The 18,424-nt window shown below is 36.1% G+C and overlaps 1 protein-coding gene across 6 annotated transcripts in view; it reads right to left on the reverse strand.

Moving 5' to 3' along the window:
* The window catches only part of LOC133844691 (nephrin), a 75,922-nt gene extending 64,019 nt beyond the window's left edge, over positions 1-11,903 (reverse strand). For 2 of the 6 annotated variants that reach the window (XM_062278780.1, XM_062278778.1), the window contains exons 1-3: positions 11,475-11,902; positions 4,504-5,043; positions 1,287-1,307 (exon numbers count right to left, since the gene is read on the reverse strand). In XM_062278780.1, coding sequence (XP_062134764.1) covers positions 1,287-1,307; positions 4,504-4,642 — 160 coding nt within the window. In that variant the 5' untranslated portion in view covers positions 4,643-5,043; positions 11,475-11,902. Of the gene's footprint in view, positions 1-1,286; positions 1,308-4,503; positions 5,044-11,474 lie in introns of all 6 variants that reach the window. The other 4 variants (XM_062278781.1, XM_062278779.1, XM_062278784.1 and 1 more) reach the window with 3 other exon arrangements.
* Between the last annotated feature and the right edge of the window lie 6,521 nt (positions 11,904-18,424).

Consider the following 18,424-nt stretch of genomic DNA (forward strand, 5'->3'; position numbering starts at 1 on the left):
AAGTATGAGCGCGCCTTCAGACGCGTCCGCTGTGGTTGTGGTGAGTGTATGTATGTGTAAATGTGTGTGTATGTGTGTGTGTACTTCGGTTATGCGTATTTTGGTTATATGGGCCATGGCAGGACAAACAAGTACAATGTCCTCGGCAAACAGCAAGAAATCACAACAACAGGCAGCAGACTGCGTTTGAAGTGGAGTATGTCAGGTCTTGGTTTTGGTTTCGATGCTGTCCAGCTATCGGCTTGGACCCTAAATAGCCTACTCGAAAATCCAATGCGAAAAGCACAAGCACAACAAGCTTCAAGAGTGTGTGTATTTCGAGTATGCGAGGCGCAAGAAAAATGTTGACAAACTCCTCGCAACGGCGACTTTTCCTTGCCGTTGTCATTCAACGCGCTGTCAGTTTATTTTTCCTTTCAGCTTTCTATATATTTTTTTTTCATTTCTTTCGTTTGGTTCGCTTACACAAGGCAGGAAACTTGGCCCAAAAAAATGCCGCCCCAGAGGCTGGTAAGGCACCGACTTAAGCAGCGAAGGAATTTTTGCCTTTCAAGTCGAATCAGTGGCGAAAGTTTTTGGCCAGCAGCGAAAACTACACACAGACACTGGTAGACAGACAGACAGACAGAGAGACAAGCGGGAGCAAGATGGATGGATAGATAGACGGAGTGAGATAGCTGCAGCAAGAGAGAGATAGAGAAAGCGACGAGCGAAGAAAGTGGAGCGAATAGTGGAGGTGAATGGCAAAGAGAGGTTACCAAATGGAACGAGATGGGACGTTGTCCATTGTTGCTCATCGCTTTTGACCGACTAAAAGTTGTTTTGGGGATTGTTTCCAGCAAGTCGCTTCGATTTCATGTCGAAGCTGTTGGCTTTTGCTTTTGCTTTTGATATCTTTCATTACTAAGCTGATTTTTGTTTTGGGGTAAACCCCTGGTTAAAAGCAGCGCTTCCTTTTCCTTTATTCATTCCTTGACTTTGACTTTGGGCGTGCGGCTATTGTTATATGTTGTAGGGGGCGTGGCAGCATCTTTCATTCTATCTTGTTGTTGTCTTTGTGGCATCTATTTGGTTTGGTCAATTTTGTGTGCAAATTGTTTGGGTTGTGTCCGAGCATCAATAATATTTTGATGTCTCTGGTGCACACAAAATGTTCGTTAAATGTTTGAAAATTGTTTTGGGCCTTTTGTGCTATGTAAATGGGCTAAAAGTATATGCACGTTCGTATGTGTGGGATGAGCAGACTGTTTTTGCAAATGGCTTTCAAAAATAAACACAGAACTTACCGGCCAATAGATTTAATAAAGCTGTAAAATCAAAAAGAAAAACAAATTAAAGCAAAATCAAACAAAAACAAATTCAAAGGAAAATGAAAATAAAATAGAATTGTAATCAAGTAATATGCGAATAACCGAAAATAAGAACTTAGAAATAGTTGAAAACTAAAGCGAAAAAGTTGGATCTCTAAAATATAATGGAAAATCCATTTTATTTGTATTTGAATTCCAACATAGTTTAATGCTGTAATCAAATGCTTTCACATTACACATACGCCCCATACGCTTCGTGAAGTTGGACGGAACTCAACTTGCATGCTTTACACTTGTAAAATCTTGGGATTCTCCCCATTAAATCCTCAAAAACTTTTGCACTATGCAACCGCTTAGCAAACAACTTGCCCCTGTGGCCAAACTGCAGCAGTTTGCAGTAACTCATCGAGTATAGTACTTCTCGCATGATATCTATATCCCATGTCTATCCAGGCCAAGTTTCTCAATGCTAAGTAAAAGGACTTAGGGTAGAGAGAAGAAAAGGAGAGCTGGAACGATGGTGGAACTTAGCTCATCAGATTTGCCTCTAAATAAGCATTTATAAAGCTGCGTAGCCGCAACAAATGGCAAACTTTTGCCCCCCAAAAACAGACAACAACAAATCGAGCAAACCAGGCAAAGGCCCAACGAACAGAGCGAGCAGAAGCCCAAACATAATTTGAAAGTTTTTGAAGAAAATTTTGAGTACGTTGTTTTCATAGAAATGCGATAAATACTCGCTCTCGCTGTACTGGCAAAAGGAAGTGGTTTTTGTATGAGGCGTGGCGGTTTTTGGCTTGCAGTTAACTTCGAAAACATTGAAATGCCAAAGTGAAAAGTTTCTGCCCCATCGCCATCGCCAGCAACAGTAACAACAACAACAACAAAAACAACGAGGAGATTCAATTGAAAACATATAAAATCTAAATTTATTAAAACATCTACCCCATTGCCTCCCTCTCACTATGTATTTTATAAATATGTAGAACGCAGCAGAGTTTTCGACTGTTACCAACTTTGGCACTAAAGCGTTGCTCAAGCTACTAGAGTCTGGCTGTAGGCGTTAGTCCTTCAGATGGACGATTGCATGCTTTAGCTATGACTGTGGCTCTGGATGTGGCCGTCGCTTGACTTGAGTCAAGTGGCTGTGGCTTTGGCTTTGGCTCTGGTTGTGGCTGTAGCTGTAGCTCAAGTGTGCAGTCGAGAGTTGGTTTTTGGGTCCGAACTTGTTTGGCCTCTAAATTAGTTTGCAACTGCCCATATGGCGCATATGGAATGTGTTCATACAACTCATACGTCATGTTGGACAGCTCAAACGAGCATCAGTAAAGTGAAATATTAAGTCGCCTAATACGCTTCTAGCGTGATTACGTATACGCAGTGTATGAAAAGAACAAGTTCAATGTTCGCCCGTTAAATTAGGCTTCAATTTTAATGTTTCACAGCACAATTAGCGGTGCTTCAAGGTGCATTCTCCATAAACTTGCCCGACTTTGCACAATGTTTATGCGGCTGCCCAATAGCCGCGCATATTGTTCAATTTGTTTACCAACTTTCGGTTGCTTGGAAAAACAAAAAATAGCACAAAGTTTGCAAAACTTTCTTAGCATAACACAAAAATATGCTGCGTCCTTCAGCTGCCCTCCTTTTAGTTGGCTTATTTATTAGCAACATATTATTATATGCCCAGCCCAGTCCTGCCAGAGTGAAAGTTTCGCTTGCTGACCAGCAGCTGGCAAGTGATCTTGGTCCCCGCCACAATAATAACTCAGGCCAAAAACACAGAATAACAAGCCCTAAAAGCCATCGAATTGCGATGCCAACAGCTGCTGCTGACCATTAACAGGCGTTCAAAGTAAGTTTTCTTCTACAGCTTTAGCTTCATGTTGACGTTGATGTTGATGTTGTTTATTTTGCTTTGCCTCGACACGATTCGATTCGATTCGATGCGAATGGAATTGGAGGAAGCATTAGGCGATTACCAAAGATTTTGCACATTTTTTGGCAGCTGTATTTTGGAGCTTAGCTCGGCATTTGCAACAAACAGCCATGAAAATCAATTTCGCATAATTTAAACTGTATTAAATTTGCACATAAACTTTGTCAAAATAAACCAGAAATTTCATTTATTGAATAAAGCAGCAACAAAAGCGTCACTTTGACAGCCACAAAGGCGGTAGGCATATTCTTCACACACAATAAACTTTATGCTGATTGAATAAAAGTTGCACAAACATACACACACACACGTACACTTATACATACATACAATCGTGTATATGTATGTCGGCTGGCTTAACGGCAGTCAAACTTTTCACTTTAAATTAAATTTCACACACACAGCCACAAGGGTGAAAAGTGGAAAAAGTGGAGCAGTATTTGCCGCCAGGCGCAATCAATTTTTGGCAGCACTGCGAATGAATAAAAAAAAGAAGAATTTTCCTAGGCAATTTGCTGAATTTGAGATACCCTGTACGAAGTACAAAAGTAAGAAATACTTTCTTACTTGTCTTTTCTTTCACTTGATAAAATCTTAGGCTTCATTTAAGCTAAATAGATTTTAATTATATTTTCAAACACATTTCAGGCATTAATTGCTAATTATTTGGGAAATTTAATGAATTTGAGATACTCTGTAGTACGCAGTAGAAAATACAGAAATAACCTTTAATCAATTTGCAATAGTTTCTTATTTGTTTTTTCTTTCTTATTCAATTGATAAAATCTTAAGCTTCTTTGATTTTTGACTTTAATTTTATATTCTGAGCAATAATTGCAATTATATACAAATTTTGTTTAATTTGAGATACCCTGTACGAAGTGGGAAAGAATGAAATAATTGCTTTCATAAAAAAAAAAATACATTTTACTGCTTTCATATTTATTTTCCCTCTTTTTCGATTGATAAATTCTTAAGCTTCATTGCACCTAAATAGATTTTAATTTTATTTTCTAAGCAATAATTGCAAATTATATTTTGAATTACAATTTACAAATTGTGCTTAAATATGTAAAGCTCTCAGAAAATTGTGTGATTTATAGTAATTGTAAATATAAAATCCATTTAAGTTCTTATGCAACAACTTTGAAACTTATTTTCGGTTGAATGATTGCTCACATTTATTTGAAATTTGCAGCTATCTTATTTAAGTTGTGTTCGATAAAGAGTTGAAAAGAAAATTAGTTAACTTACCATTCTCCTCCTCAATGTTGCGCGTCATTGTCGTCGAGGAGCTGACACGAGCACGTGTTGCTGCCGCCGCATGGCCATTGAATGTGGACAGGAGGAGGCACAGCAACAGAGACAACAGGCAGCTGACAGACAGGCGCATGTTGATTGCCTCGCTCTTTGATTCTGTGTGTGTTGATGTGTATGTGTGTATGGGTGCGCGTGTTTGTGTGTGTGTGTTTCGATGCAAGAGAGTGCGGCTTGTGTCTGAAGTGCTGGCAGCTTCAGCAGTTCGAGAATGCCAATGACGAGAGGCCGAATGTATGAGAATATGTGTGTGTGGGTGTAGATGTGTGTATGTGTGTGTGTGGGTGGCTGAGTGTGTTTGGCAGTTGCCTACTTTCGGGGCTGCTCTACAGTTTTATACACACGCACAGCACTCGAAGCATTTGTTGCTATTGTTGTTGTTGTCGTTGTTGTTAACGTGGCTTATTTGTGCATATATTAATTTGATTTAATTTGGCATTTTCAGTTGTGTCCGTTTACAGATTTTCGCAGAGGCTGCTGCAAAAAGAGTATAAAGGTGGAACGTTGTGTTAAAAAGGGGATGCAGCAAATTGTTGACATGTCAATAAATAAAGTACGAAAGTACGTTGCCATTTTCGTATAATTGCAGCTGCAATCGATGCAATTGCAATTGTTTTTGTTGTCGTTGTTGTTGTTGCTGTTTCTGTTGCTATTGTTGTGTTGAAATTTATTTAATTGCCTTTATTTTTCGGTCGACACAAATTTGTGTAAAGGCCCCCAAATACATGCATCGAGATTTATGTGATTTTTACGAATTTTATTGGGTTAATTTGTTTGTTTTATATTTATTACAGTTATATGCGTACGTTATTTATGTGGCTAAAATTGTTAATTTATGTTTTGCAGTTGCGAAACAAGTTCACAAATTATGCTAAATTGTGTGATTTCGCATAAAAAGGTTTTTCATTTGCATTTTTCTGCTGAAATTGTCAGTGGAAATTACAGTCTAATCAATTTGCCGGTTAAGTAAAATGATAATTGATTTGAGCAGTAGAAAATAGTATTTAAAACAGAATTTATGATTGCCAATTAGAATGTAAATAATTAAGTCAATTTCGTATATATGGAATAGTATATAGATATTCAACACATACATATGATATTAAAGAGCTTTGATATATGGAGTTAATAATTAAGATGCAATCTAGATCCCCAGCTCATTACGCAACACACAACCAGCCTCAACAGGAAGTTGTTTATCTCGAGCCGGAGAGCACATACGACTTTTCCGCCTAGACAGCAACAAATCAGAGGCCCAAACGACTCGTCAAGAGCATCAACAGCAACAGCAACACGTACCAAATGGTAGACATTGCCTCAATATTTTACAACATATTGCACTCACACTGAAGCGCTTTTAATTAAAGTATATTTATAACTTGGGTCCAGGTCGTGGTGGCTCTTTGGGTGGAGAGACCCAGTGACAAGCTCACGAGTGGGGAATGGGGAGTGGAGTGGGAGGAGAGTTGTGGGAAATCATTTAAAATGCCGCTTGCGTACATATTTGTTATAATTTATGGTGCCCATATAAATGACTAACAACACACGGAGAACAGAGAACGAAGAACAACTGGCAACGTTCGAGGAATTGAGGGACGAAGGATGAAGAAAGACGCAGACGAAGAAGCAAAGCAGAGCTAAAAGAATGGTAAAACATGTGCCCAAGTATGCGCGCGTGGAGATCTTTAAAAGGAGCCAAGGAAGCGCACAGAACGTGCCAGCATCAAAGTTCAATATGACGACAGCCTGTAGCAAGCAAAAGCAGCACAAATAGAAGCAAAAGCAAAAGCTGAGACTGAGACTGAGACAGAGACAGAGAGTGAAGTAGTAGTAGAAGTAGAAGAAACGCCAAAGACCTAACGAGTGCAAATTTCTCTTTAGATTTTGCGTTTGTTTTTCTGTCGTGTTTCATCTAACGGCAAAAGCGAGTCAGTCGACTCGTGTCGCGCGGGCGGAGCACTCGCAAATGCTTTTACTTTTACGTAGCAAAAAACTCAATAAACGATAAACAGGAAAACGGAAATCGGAAACTGTATACGTTCATGTTTCTACTTTACACGCAGACACACACACACACACACACACATACAGAGACACAGCCAGAGACTCAGCTCAGAGGCTGTGTCGCCATTTTGCGCGACATTCGTGGCAGTTCGACGTGCTTTTATGATATATTGACTTGCTCTGTTTTATCGGCCACGTCTCCATTGCTGCCAATGCTTTTAGCTCGGCGCACTAATTTTATTTTGCCACCGCCACCGCCTCGTCTCGGTTGCTGTTGCTGTCGCTGTCGTTGACAAACTCGCCCCATTTCAACATGTACTATTTGTGTATCTCTATTTTATATTTGTTGTTTCGTTCTTCTTTTTTTTTTGCAGTCGTGCCGCACATAGATCATAAATAAAATTTTATTAAACTGGCCGACTCGACTGTGACTCTGGCAACCACAAACTGTCAGAGAGAGAATAGAGCGTATTGAAAAATGTTTAAATTTAATAATATTTTTGCAAGTGGCGAGTGGCGAATGCCAAGTGAGGGGGGCATAATAAATCCTTATATGTTTATTTATCATACGCCCCGTTGCCTGATTGCCCCGCTTTTTGGTCGCTGCGGCAACTGAAATGGTGACTGTAAATGGATTTCCATTTCAATGCGGACCAGAAAAAATATCAATCGTAGTTAAGCGATTAATGTAAATATTTTTGAAAATCTTTCACATCAAATATTTACTAAATAGAGCAGAAAATAAAACATGCTTCACATCGAATATATTCGCTCTGATATTCGCAAAATTTGTCGAATTTTATAAATTCTGTTGCCTTTCAAATATTCACTGTTATAAAGTGCTAAGGGGAGAGCTTTGCGTTAAAACTAGCAACGGCATGTCAAATATTCGGACATAGCTCTTAGATAAATTTTATTCAATTTGGAAATTTCTGTCACCACATGGCGATGGCGATTTAATAATTTCTGAGTTGTATTGAAAGTCAAATGGAAAATTAAATAACGAAATTTCAATTAATTGATCAAATGAAATATGAGTTTTAAACTTTTTCTTCTGTTTTTGATATCAAATAAATCACATGGATATTTATTGAGTACTGGCAACCAATTTGGAATTCTAAATTTCTTCTTTAATTTATTTTTTAACTTAACTTAACTATATCAAATTTTAAATCAAAATAGTCCCTATTTATATTTAGTTTTAGTATTAACTTAGATATGAAATATTATATCTAAATTTATATTTTTACCTCTTTATTAAATACTGGCAACTAATTTGTTATTAACAATTTCTTCTTTTTTATATGAGTAACTAAAACATGATGTGAAATATTAAATATAAATATCACCATTCGATTTTTAGGGAGTCTTAGCAAAAAAAAAGTACAAAGTAATTTATTTCACTAACATAGATTCTAAATGAAAAAGTCCCTATATATGTATGTTTATGAAGTGCTGAAAACTAATTTGCTTAATTTTATATTATTCACTAAGATATGAAATATAAAATCGAAATTTATATTTTTATTTATTTATTAAATACTTGCAACTAATTTGGTACTATTAATTACTTTGATATTTGGTTTCATTCTTAATGCCATATTTTTAATTAAAATTTAATATGAAATATTAAATATAAATAGCACTACTCGATTTTTAGTTAATACTAGCAAGAAATTTGATATTAGTATTCAGTTTTTCTTCTTTCTTTACTGAATCCAATATTTGGGGAGTACTTGCAATTCATTTTGTTTTTCGTAGCCCTTCTTTACATTTTATTATTAAATATGAAATTTTGAATACAATATTTGGATTCTTTGCTTTTTATTATTAACTATGAAAGACACGATCTAGCATAATAAAAATAATAATAATAATATAATAACATAATAATAATAACCCCTATTTAATTTTATTGAGTACCTTTGTAGTACTGGCAACCTTTGTGGAAATCAGTATTTCCTTTTTATTTTAATATGAAATATTTAATCTGAATAACCCTTATAGATATTTTTGAACTGCTTGCAACGAATTTGTCCTTCGAATCGACAATTTCTGTTATTAAAGCCAAAATATATTATTATGAAGTTTATTTTCTTCACATAGTGAACGAACTGCAATAATGATGATGTGCAAAAAACTTTTGCTACATTAGCTAATATGAGTATGAGTTGTTGGCCGCGTAACTCGGCGTATACGTAACCTGACATCGAGTAGCGAGTACGTTGTGCCAGTTTTCTCTATCGACGTGCACTTCAATTTACAAACTTGCCAATATATGTTAGAATATAAGTGTGTTGATGTGTGTGTGTATATCGATGTGTGTGTATTTCCCGGCTACAGCTGCTGCAAAGTGTGTCGACGTTTTTTCCATTTCCGTCGTTGTTTTTCTTGTTGCAATGTAATGTAATGAAGTGTGTTTGCATTAAAATGCAATTTGAAGTGCAAAGTTACAATATTATTATGGTATACTGAAAGCTAGCAATATTCTGCACCAACGTGTGTGTGAGTGTGTGTGAGAGAGAGTGTACTGAAGAGCCCTTTAGCTTAGCCGTGAGCACAGCTCGTTGTCGTACCTGGCTGAGCGTCAGAGTCGGCGCCATTCCCTTTTATTTTTTTTTGCGGTTTATGTGCGCTAAGTGAGCCTATAAAAATCCATGCATGACTGCGTCTGCCTCTGCCTCTGCATCTCATTCTCCACTCGGTTGGTGTGTGTGTGTGTTCAAGTACATTTTTATGAATACTAAAATTCCCAGAGGCGGGCAAGCAGCAGAGGGAGCAGCAACCGCAGTGGCAATGGCAGCAATGACAGCAATCAGAGCGTTCAACACTTGGCATCATCATCGTCGTGCACAGCTGTTGTGTTGGCCCAATGCTAATTTCGTAGCATACTTTGATGCCAGGTGCCAGGACTAAAACACACTCTCTCTCTAGTATTTTGCATGCCAACTCAGTTCACGTCAGATCTAATGACCTTGCAGCATCTAAATATAACATAACAGTTGACCCATAAACCATTTACATTGGACATTGGATAGGCCTGAAGCTAAGCACATTTAATAGCAATTGCTTTCAATTGTCTGCTTTGGTTTCGATTTCACTCTGGCCGCAATGTAAATTGTGCATTCAAATGCACAATAAATGCACTTTAATTTCAAACTCATTCTCAAATGTGTTTTTCAGTGCAACACCAAAGGCTTTTTGTGGTTATTGCTTACATTCAATTGATTGCTGCATTCAAATTAATTGTGTCGAAAATGGGTTTAGTTGCTTTTTAATAATTCATTAGCGCTTCAGCTTGGGACTAATTGGCAGGAGAAACCGGATTGATTGCATTTATTTTATGTGTCATGTCCCAAAGCAACTCATATTTGCAAATGAATAAATTAATAACAAAGGAAATCAATTTAATTTCATGCAATGTCAATTATTGAAATATAGCAATACTAAAAGGATTTATCAAATTTCAAATCATACACTTTTAGAAATTTTTAAACAAAAGTCGAACGTGCTGTGCATGAAATAAGTAGAATACTTAATACATTAACGATGAATTTAATGATTTTATAATGAAATTGATCCATCAGAGTATAATTTACTTTTTTATGATATAAATTTGTGTTTCTAGTATTTATAATTTATTTTATTACATATAAATGATTGATATTAAATTAAGTTTCACAATGTTTGTAGTTTTTTTTTTCAATTAAATTTATTAAAATTATGTGTGTTGTATTATATATTAATCAAAAATCGAACGTGCTCTACTTGAAATAATTGAATTACAACAAAAGCATACTTAATACATAATTAATGGTAATAATGTTGTTATAAATGAATTAATCCATGCAAAAATTAAATACTTATTTCTACTATTTATTTATTTGTTTACATAAGTAAGTGATTGCATTTCCTTTTTTATAATAAAATTTCCATTTAAATTGATTTAATTAAAACGTTGTTCTACTCAACTTAATGCAGTTTAAATCAATGCGATTTCTATTAACCACTTCCTCGAATAAACTTATCTTAATCAGTTTATCTCGAATTCATAGCCGCTGCCTTATGTGACAATTCAAGTGCCTTCGTGTAATGAAATTACACGCACACTTCAGCAATTTAACAATTGAACAAATGTGCATCAACACTCAACACTTTCAGCTTGCCTAAAGTATTTCTAAATTTGATTATAGTTGACAGTTGCTTGCTGAATTTTTCAATGCCAGCAATTTAGCACTTGATGCTGCTATACAGAGTCGAGTTGACAATGCTCGCATGGAAAAGAAAGCGTGTTAATGCGAATGCTAATGCAGGTTGCATAAGGCACATTTCCCCTTCCCTCAAATACAAATGGAATTCACAACAATAACACATTTTGTGCAATTTGTATGGGGAGCAAACAACAAAGGCATGCAAAAAAAACTATTTCAGCTAACCTAACAGAATGAAATCTAAATAGTCGAGAGCAATAGAGAAAATCGTTTCATCGTGCCGGTTGACACAGAAACACACACACGCAGAGCCTCTCACGTATATAGTATACCTTGGCGGTATACACGATAACTGCCAAGTAATCCAGACGACAACGACGACGACGACGACGATGCTGAGATTCGCATTTTCAGTGCTCAGTGCACAGTGCTCGGTGGCATTCGTTTTGTGTTTTCCATGAAAATGATTTTCATTGCGAACGATTCCGGCGTGGGAGGCCCACACACTCAGATCGTATTGGATCGGCTGTGAACGTGCCGCAAACGAACAGACGCTAGTCGACAGTCGACAAACGTTGATTTGTAAATTTAGCATGAACAACAAACAGCAACAGCAACAAAATCAGCAGCAACAACAACGACTGTGACAATGACAACAAATTGGTTGTCGCTTACAACAAATCGTCTGCTTACATTTGCCAGCTAGTAACGTGCTGAGATTACGCGACACACACGCGACAATAATCACACCCAAAAAACGCAGCGCAGCGCGTATTCAGTTTTCGTTTTCATTGAACGCGTTTTGGGAATTTCGCTTCCTTTTTTTTGAGGGGGGTTTTTCTGGCTCAAATGTAATCAACGCGGCGTATGCGCAATTTCGATAGCCACATTCTCATGTTGCTTTTCACATTTCATAAAATTAAACGAAAACACACTACATATTTTCATAATAATATTTCTATTTATCTATTTTTTATTTTATTTTGTGGTGGTTGTTGTGTGTGTGTTTTAAACAACGTATCGCACAGAACGCGAATCGCGAAACGGAAACACGTAACGGCGAAGCAAATCAAAAATCCCGTCAGTTTCGACCGTACCCGCGGGATCGCAAACTCTCACTGAAATCACTTTTATGGTACACACAGAGCAGAGCGGCCAAAAAAATTGGTCACAGCCGAAACGATGGCAGCATCCCGAGTGTGCCGAGTGCCCGAGTGCAGAAAGCGCACCGCCAATGAGCGAGTCGACTGGGAGAGCGAAATAGCCGAAGAGCGAGCCGAGCGCAGCAGCTCACGCATCACTTGTCCGTTGGATGCTGTTATTGGACTGTTAACAGTCGCTTAACAGAACTCTGTTATACAGCAGCCGCAGGCACTCGATTTATAGCAAGCTTTGAGGCGTAAAGAAAGTAAAATATAAATCGTCACCTAGTGCCTTTCTACAGCTAAGTTGTAGTTGTTTCTTAGTCATAACTTTAATAAAAATTAATTCTGAATTTAATATAAGAAATGCGAGAAACTCTCAGTAATTTATAGCACGCTCTCAACTTGTTTACATTTCTCAATAGCCTTCGGCATCGTGTGTGCTTTTGCTCTCGCAAGCCCACTGCTCTCCGCATGCTCTCTCACGCATCCTGTACTAAAAATCAGCTGATTGATGTTCTAAAAATATTCGACGAAAACAGCTATTACTATGTTCGTTTATTATTAAATATAATATTAAATGGTACATAAAACAATTCATAGTTGACTAGCAATAATATTTATTGCTTTATGTGTATTTTATTTTCGTTTCTTCTATCAAAACGTTAACTTTACAGATTAATAATCGCAATTCATATAATCACATCAAAATCATAAAATGTTTGTGAATTATTTTTATTAAATATAAAATTTGTTTGCTCGTAGAAACAGTTTTCCAATATCCACATTAATTAATTTACATTAATGTTCTATAATGTGAATCAACTGCACACCTATTGCACATCTGCCGCCTGACTGTCAATCAATGCAGGTGCGTCTAATAAGGAATGCCACGTACAATGCAGTTCATTGTACTAAATAATATCGTAAAGTATTTGATTTGATTAATTCAAATTATTTTTTATTATTCAACTGATATGGCAAAATTGTAAATCCCGTTTAAAACATAAATTGCTGAGCTAACATAATACAAATATTTTATTCAACTATCAGCACGTTACTTTAACAGAGTGTTAACAGAGGAACTCTCCGCTCTTGACAGCTTTCTGCTCTTCGCAAAGAGTTACTCTGTTTAACATGTGCACAACTGTGCCAAATTTTATGAAACAATGTAAAGCTTTTTTATGGCTTGCCCATTAAGGTGTAAGGAAATGTTAAGAGCATGCTGTTAAGTAGGCCATATCAGACAGGAGCTCACCACCCACTCGCAGCTAGTCAGCTAGACAGGCAGCCTGCCAGTCAATTGGTTCAAGTAGCAGCTTAACAGCGGTAATTAGCCACCTTGTAGACCTGCATTATATTTGTTTGGCAACTTAAAAGCCAGGCAACGACATATCTTAAAGCTGCCCTGGCTATGTGAAAACAGAGCGACAAATGTTGGTCAACTGTTTTTTATCAGCTCATAAACATGGCGAACAAGTTCATTTCGGTGTTAAAAGCGTGTTTTTGCAATGCCGCCATGTGTTTGTGTGCGTTCCTTTGCATTTGGCTGTGTGTGTGTCCGCCTCTCTTTATTTCACAGCTGCAGCACTCATACACACACACACACAGACACACAGCTGCTGTCATTTTTAATAGCAAACACAACACGCAGCGACTTTTGCGCATGAAATAACACCAACTAAATGTACGATGTTGTACTAAGTAGTCCAGTCTGTGCCCAGCAACAGTGGTCAGAGAAAGCAAAAAAATATTCAAAATAAGTTGTGATGGAATTTAAATTCGAGAATTATGTATCTTCAATTGAAATAAGAAAGCTCAAATCGTAAATAGTAGTTAAGTCTAAATACTATAGACTGAAATTAAATACTCAGTGTCTAATAGATAAGAATTTAACAATTTAATTTAATTTTAGTATTTTTCATTGTATTAAAATGCAGAAAAATTGATGATTATTTTGTTATTTGTTTATTTTCAGCCTGCAAATTTTAATTTCAATTCATCTAATTTATATATAATTTTTTTTTGTAATACCATAAATAAGTATTGATATTCAGACATGATATATTTTTATTATTTATAATTCATAAGAATTACATTCTTTAATATATCTATCTCAAAATATGAATTTTCTTTTTATAACTATAATCATATATGTTTAAATGTTTAATATTCGAAAAAATTAAGTAAGAAAATTGATCTACAATAGAAATCTAGAATTTGAGATTATATAATGTATATAGTCATAACATTTAAATTAAAAATGTTAGTCTCAAAAAATCAATAAAAATTAGGGAAATTAAAACCAAGCTTTAACTGGCAACTAAAACTGAACTGGACTGAAACTGAAATGTATGTTAAAATACATTTAATTGACTTAGTTCAAATATGTGTAAGTTAAAGCAGTGTATCAAATCTATGCAATGTGTCTTGCACCACTGTGTGCGAGTTGGCTTTTTGTTGTTGCAGTAATGAAAGTGTTTTTGTGTAGTGTACAACTACTAGCCGCATACGCAACATGCGTTGCCTGCTCTTTTCCTGGCACTCCTGGCTGCCTCCTGCAACCGCTGCTGCTGTTGCTGTTGCTGCTGTTGTCGCTATTGCTGCTGCTTCCATTTACTGCTGATGCTGCTCCATAAGCAGCCAATGTGCAATTGTGTGTGAGCTACTGTTGCTTGTGTGTGTGTGTGAGAGAACAAGTGTGATGGCTAGCTGGAGAAATATGACAAAAAGCATGGTAGTACATTCTGTTTTTTTCGTTGTGTGGTTATTGTTATACCCTTCGCTGCTGTTGCTGCTTTTTGTCAGAGTTTCTAATAGCTGGAGTCAAAGGGTATAGAGGCGGCCAAGTCGCATTGCCAACCCGACACAACAACGACAATAACAACAAGCAATGCTCGAAAGGAGTCATCGGTATTGCTGTTATGGCCATGTGTGATTGTGTTTGTGTGTGTGTGTGCAATAGCAATAAAAATATATTTTACAAACTGCTGCCAACAGTTCGCGACCCTTGCAAAGCATGAAAACTGCTTAGGTTTTTCTTTTACTTCTCTGAGCGCCCCCATATGCGAGTTGTTGTTTCTGTTGTTGTTGCCGCTTGTTTGCTTTTTATGAAATATGTAGAGCAGCTAACAAGCATACGCACACACACACACACAAACACACACATGCCAAACAAGTTCGCAACATCAAATTATTGGAAAACCGAGAAGTTTTCTGAATTTCTTTTTTTTTTTTTTTTTTTTTTGTATGTGATCCAGAACGTATGAAAAAATATTTAAAAATCTGCACAAAAAGATAGAAAAAGGCAAGCAAAACTGTGCAAAAAGTTGGCGAGCGAACAACACGCGAATAAAATGTATTTTTGTGGGGTGTTCTCCTCAGAGATGAGTGAGTGTTTGTGTTTTGCCAGCGAGCGGGCGAATATGGATTGTATTATTATTGTTGTTGGCACTAAAACGCGCTTTGCTTAACGCGCTTGAAACGCGCGTTTGGATACTTTCTTCTCCTTTTTGGGTTTTGTTTGTGTCAACCATAACGATTTTCTTTTCAATTTAGTTTTACTGCGTATTTTGTTCTAATTTTATTGCGTGTATTAAAATTCTTTCCCCCTTCTTTCCTTTCCCCCCGTTTTTTGTGTGGGCTGCATTGGGGCTTTGTCTGGGTAACTGGTAACTGGTGTTGGCTTTGGGCTGTTTCGAGTGCTCTTAGCACACAATTTGAAAGCAACGCACACACACACTCCCACACACACTCTCATAATAATATATTTTTTTATGATATTTATAGCTCTGACATTTTGCTTAGCTGGCAAGCGATTTATATATCTGCTATTCCAATACGCAAAAACCCAATCCCAGTCCCATTCTTTTACTACTATTTTCAGCCATACATATTTATGACTGGCCAACTCTTTTCCACATTTTTCATAACATTGTTTTAGTTTTCATTTCATTTATTTGTGCTTTGCTGTTGTTGCTATTGTTTTTGGTTTTGTTGCATTTTTATGTGTGTGCTTGTGGCTGTTTACTGCCCCCATAGATACACAGTTATTGAATGGCCTGTCATATTGTGGCAACTTTTTATATGCCCCAACACGTTTCGACGCCTTTTATTGGTCCTGGCTATTTTGAATACACACTAATACACTGATACTGATGATACTCTGATACACTTAAACGCTGATACGCGTATTTACAGCCAATAACTATTGAATATGAAATACATTTTCAGGAAATAACAACATCTATTTGCAACTCAACATTCTATGCAAACCATTCGACGACAGGCAATAAAGAAACGCTGTAAATTTTATTTTAATAAATACAATATCAAATATCAATGCAGATGGCACACCTGGCATAACTTGGCTTAGTAAAGCTTATCTAGATTATTCTTTAATGACCGATATGGGTTTAAAAATTGTAAATAATTGAATTCTTTAAATACATAAAATACGTCACTTTTACTATGTTTAAGCATTATAATGTTCATCACTTATATCTAAAGGATCGAAAGAACCAAATATATTGATACTGATTAAATCGTTTTGTTAAAATAGTACTATGATGAATCTATTAAGAAAGGAATTCATTGTAGTAGTAGTAGTAGGATAAGTAATACTATACATACATGTAGGATAGCAATGGTTATTATAGTTTTTGAATATTTATTATTTTTATTGTAGAGCGTATCGAGTCGAGTTAAGTCTCGAGACCGTTTTTCTGCTCAGCCCATATAGCTTTCTCGTTCGGACTCCGAACTTTGGAACTCGCCATTACCGAATTTACCAACACAATGTTAGTTAGGTTTTCTCTTTACTTAATCGTTTCTTAACACTGGCAACATTTTTAGCTTCTAACACGGTACAAATATACCAAAACTAGTACATTTTTTATGCGTTGGTACATTGGATAACTTTTTTCATTTGGTACATTTTCAATATGCCAGGTTTAGTATTTAAATTTTTCATAAAATTTTATGTTCACACATATTATTTTAACAAATGGCTCTGTTCCACCAGACACAAGTTTTGTATAAGTTAGAAATTGAACCATGACTAACACTGGAATATATCGCATACAGTCGATTTGTTAATTGAGAAAATATATATGCGTCAATGTAAGGTCATCACAACGTAAACAGTTATATGTATATTGTGAATTTGTGAGATCAAAAAATTTTTCGTGAAAAAATTTTTGGACAAAATTGGTACATTTTTTCAATGGCAACCGTGGCTTCTAATACTCTAAAGGTCCACTTAATTCAAAGATCGTATAATTTTAAACTTAATATACTAACTGTGCTCCACGACATATGTACATTTTCGTACATAATAAACTGTTGATTAGGTAACTATTAATTAGTTCAAACTACAGAATAATTTAAATTAAAACAACTCTAAACACATTATGATAAATATTTTTCCTATACAAAATTACAAGATTAACAAAAGATTTAATAAAATTAAAAGTAATTTCAATTACAGGTAAATAAATAAGACATAATAAAATCATATTGACTAAGAAATTACTTCAAAATTATTTTTGAAATTCCAAAAATTGTAGAAGGAGCAAATCTAATATATTTCTCGTCGTTATATTTATTTCACATTGTTCTTCCAGCGTCGATCACACACATTTGATTCGATATTATCGATTGTATAATTCCCTCCTTCACTTATCGATATTTTCTTTATTGCGTAGTTATAATTAATTTGAAGTGTTGTGTAGTATGTAATGATTAGCTCATTTAAATATTGAGTAGTGTGAGTAACGATAACTTAGCTTAAGAGTTGTATAATAAATGAAGAGACTACAAAATAAATAATAATTTTTGCTTAAATACATTTGTTGCAATTAATGAATTGAAATTATACTCTTGGATAGTAGCTTTGAAATATTCTATGATTACAATTTTCAACCAAGAGTTATTTGCTTTTGGGTTTTAAGAGTTTACGGCTAGCCACAGAGATTTAAATAAAATTTTGATTTAATTTTATACACATCGTATAAAGTAAACATATAATATATCATACACATAAGAATACTAAAGTGTGTCATCGGTTGAGTTTGTTTTCAAGTGCAATGTCGACTGGCGTCTTTAGACGACAGCTCGGTAAACAAACATTAGGGGGAAGTGGGGATGGGGATGGGGATATGGGGATGACATGGGGGATTGCGAGGGTGGATAACATTTGCGTGCATGTTGCTAGTTAATTATTGAGCAACGAGCACGTACAACTCTGTCTGAGTGCGGATGTACTCTCTGTGTGTGTATCCAAGTGTGTGTGTGTGTGTGTGTGCGTATGCCGCCAGTCTGTTTGCATGTGTCTATGTTTAACTTAATTAGTGCTTCTATGCGCTGCATTTTGTGGTCCGCATTTAACGCAGCGACCGCCAAAGCGGGCACTAACGCCGGCAACAGCAAATGGCATCGGAGTCGCTTTGAGCCACACGATTGTCCGCCAGTCCGCACGGCTGTCCGTCCGTCTATCTGTCC

The sequence above is a fragment of the Drosophila sulfurigaster genome, chromosome 3, assembly GCF_023558435.1.
Source record: "Drosophila sulfurigaster albostrigata strain 15112-1811.04 chromosome 3, ASM2355843v2, whole genome shotgun sequence".
NCBI lineage: Eukaryota > Metazoa > Arthropoda > Insecta > Diptera > Drosophilidae > Drosophila > Drosophila sulfurigaster.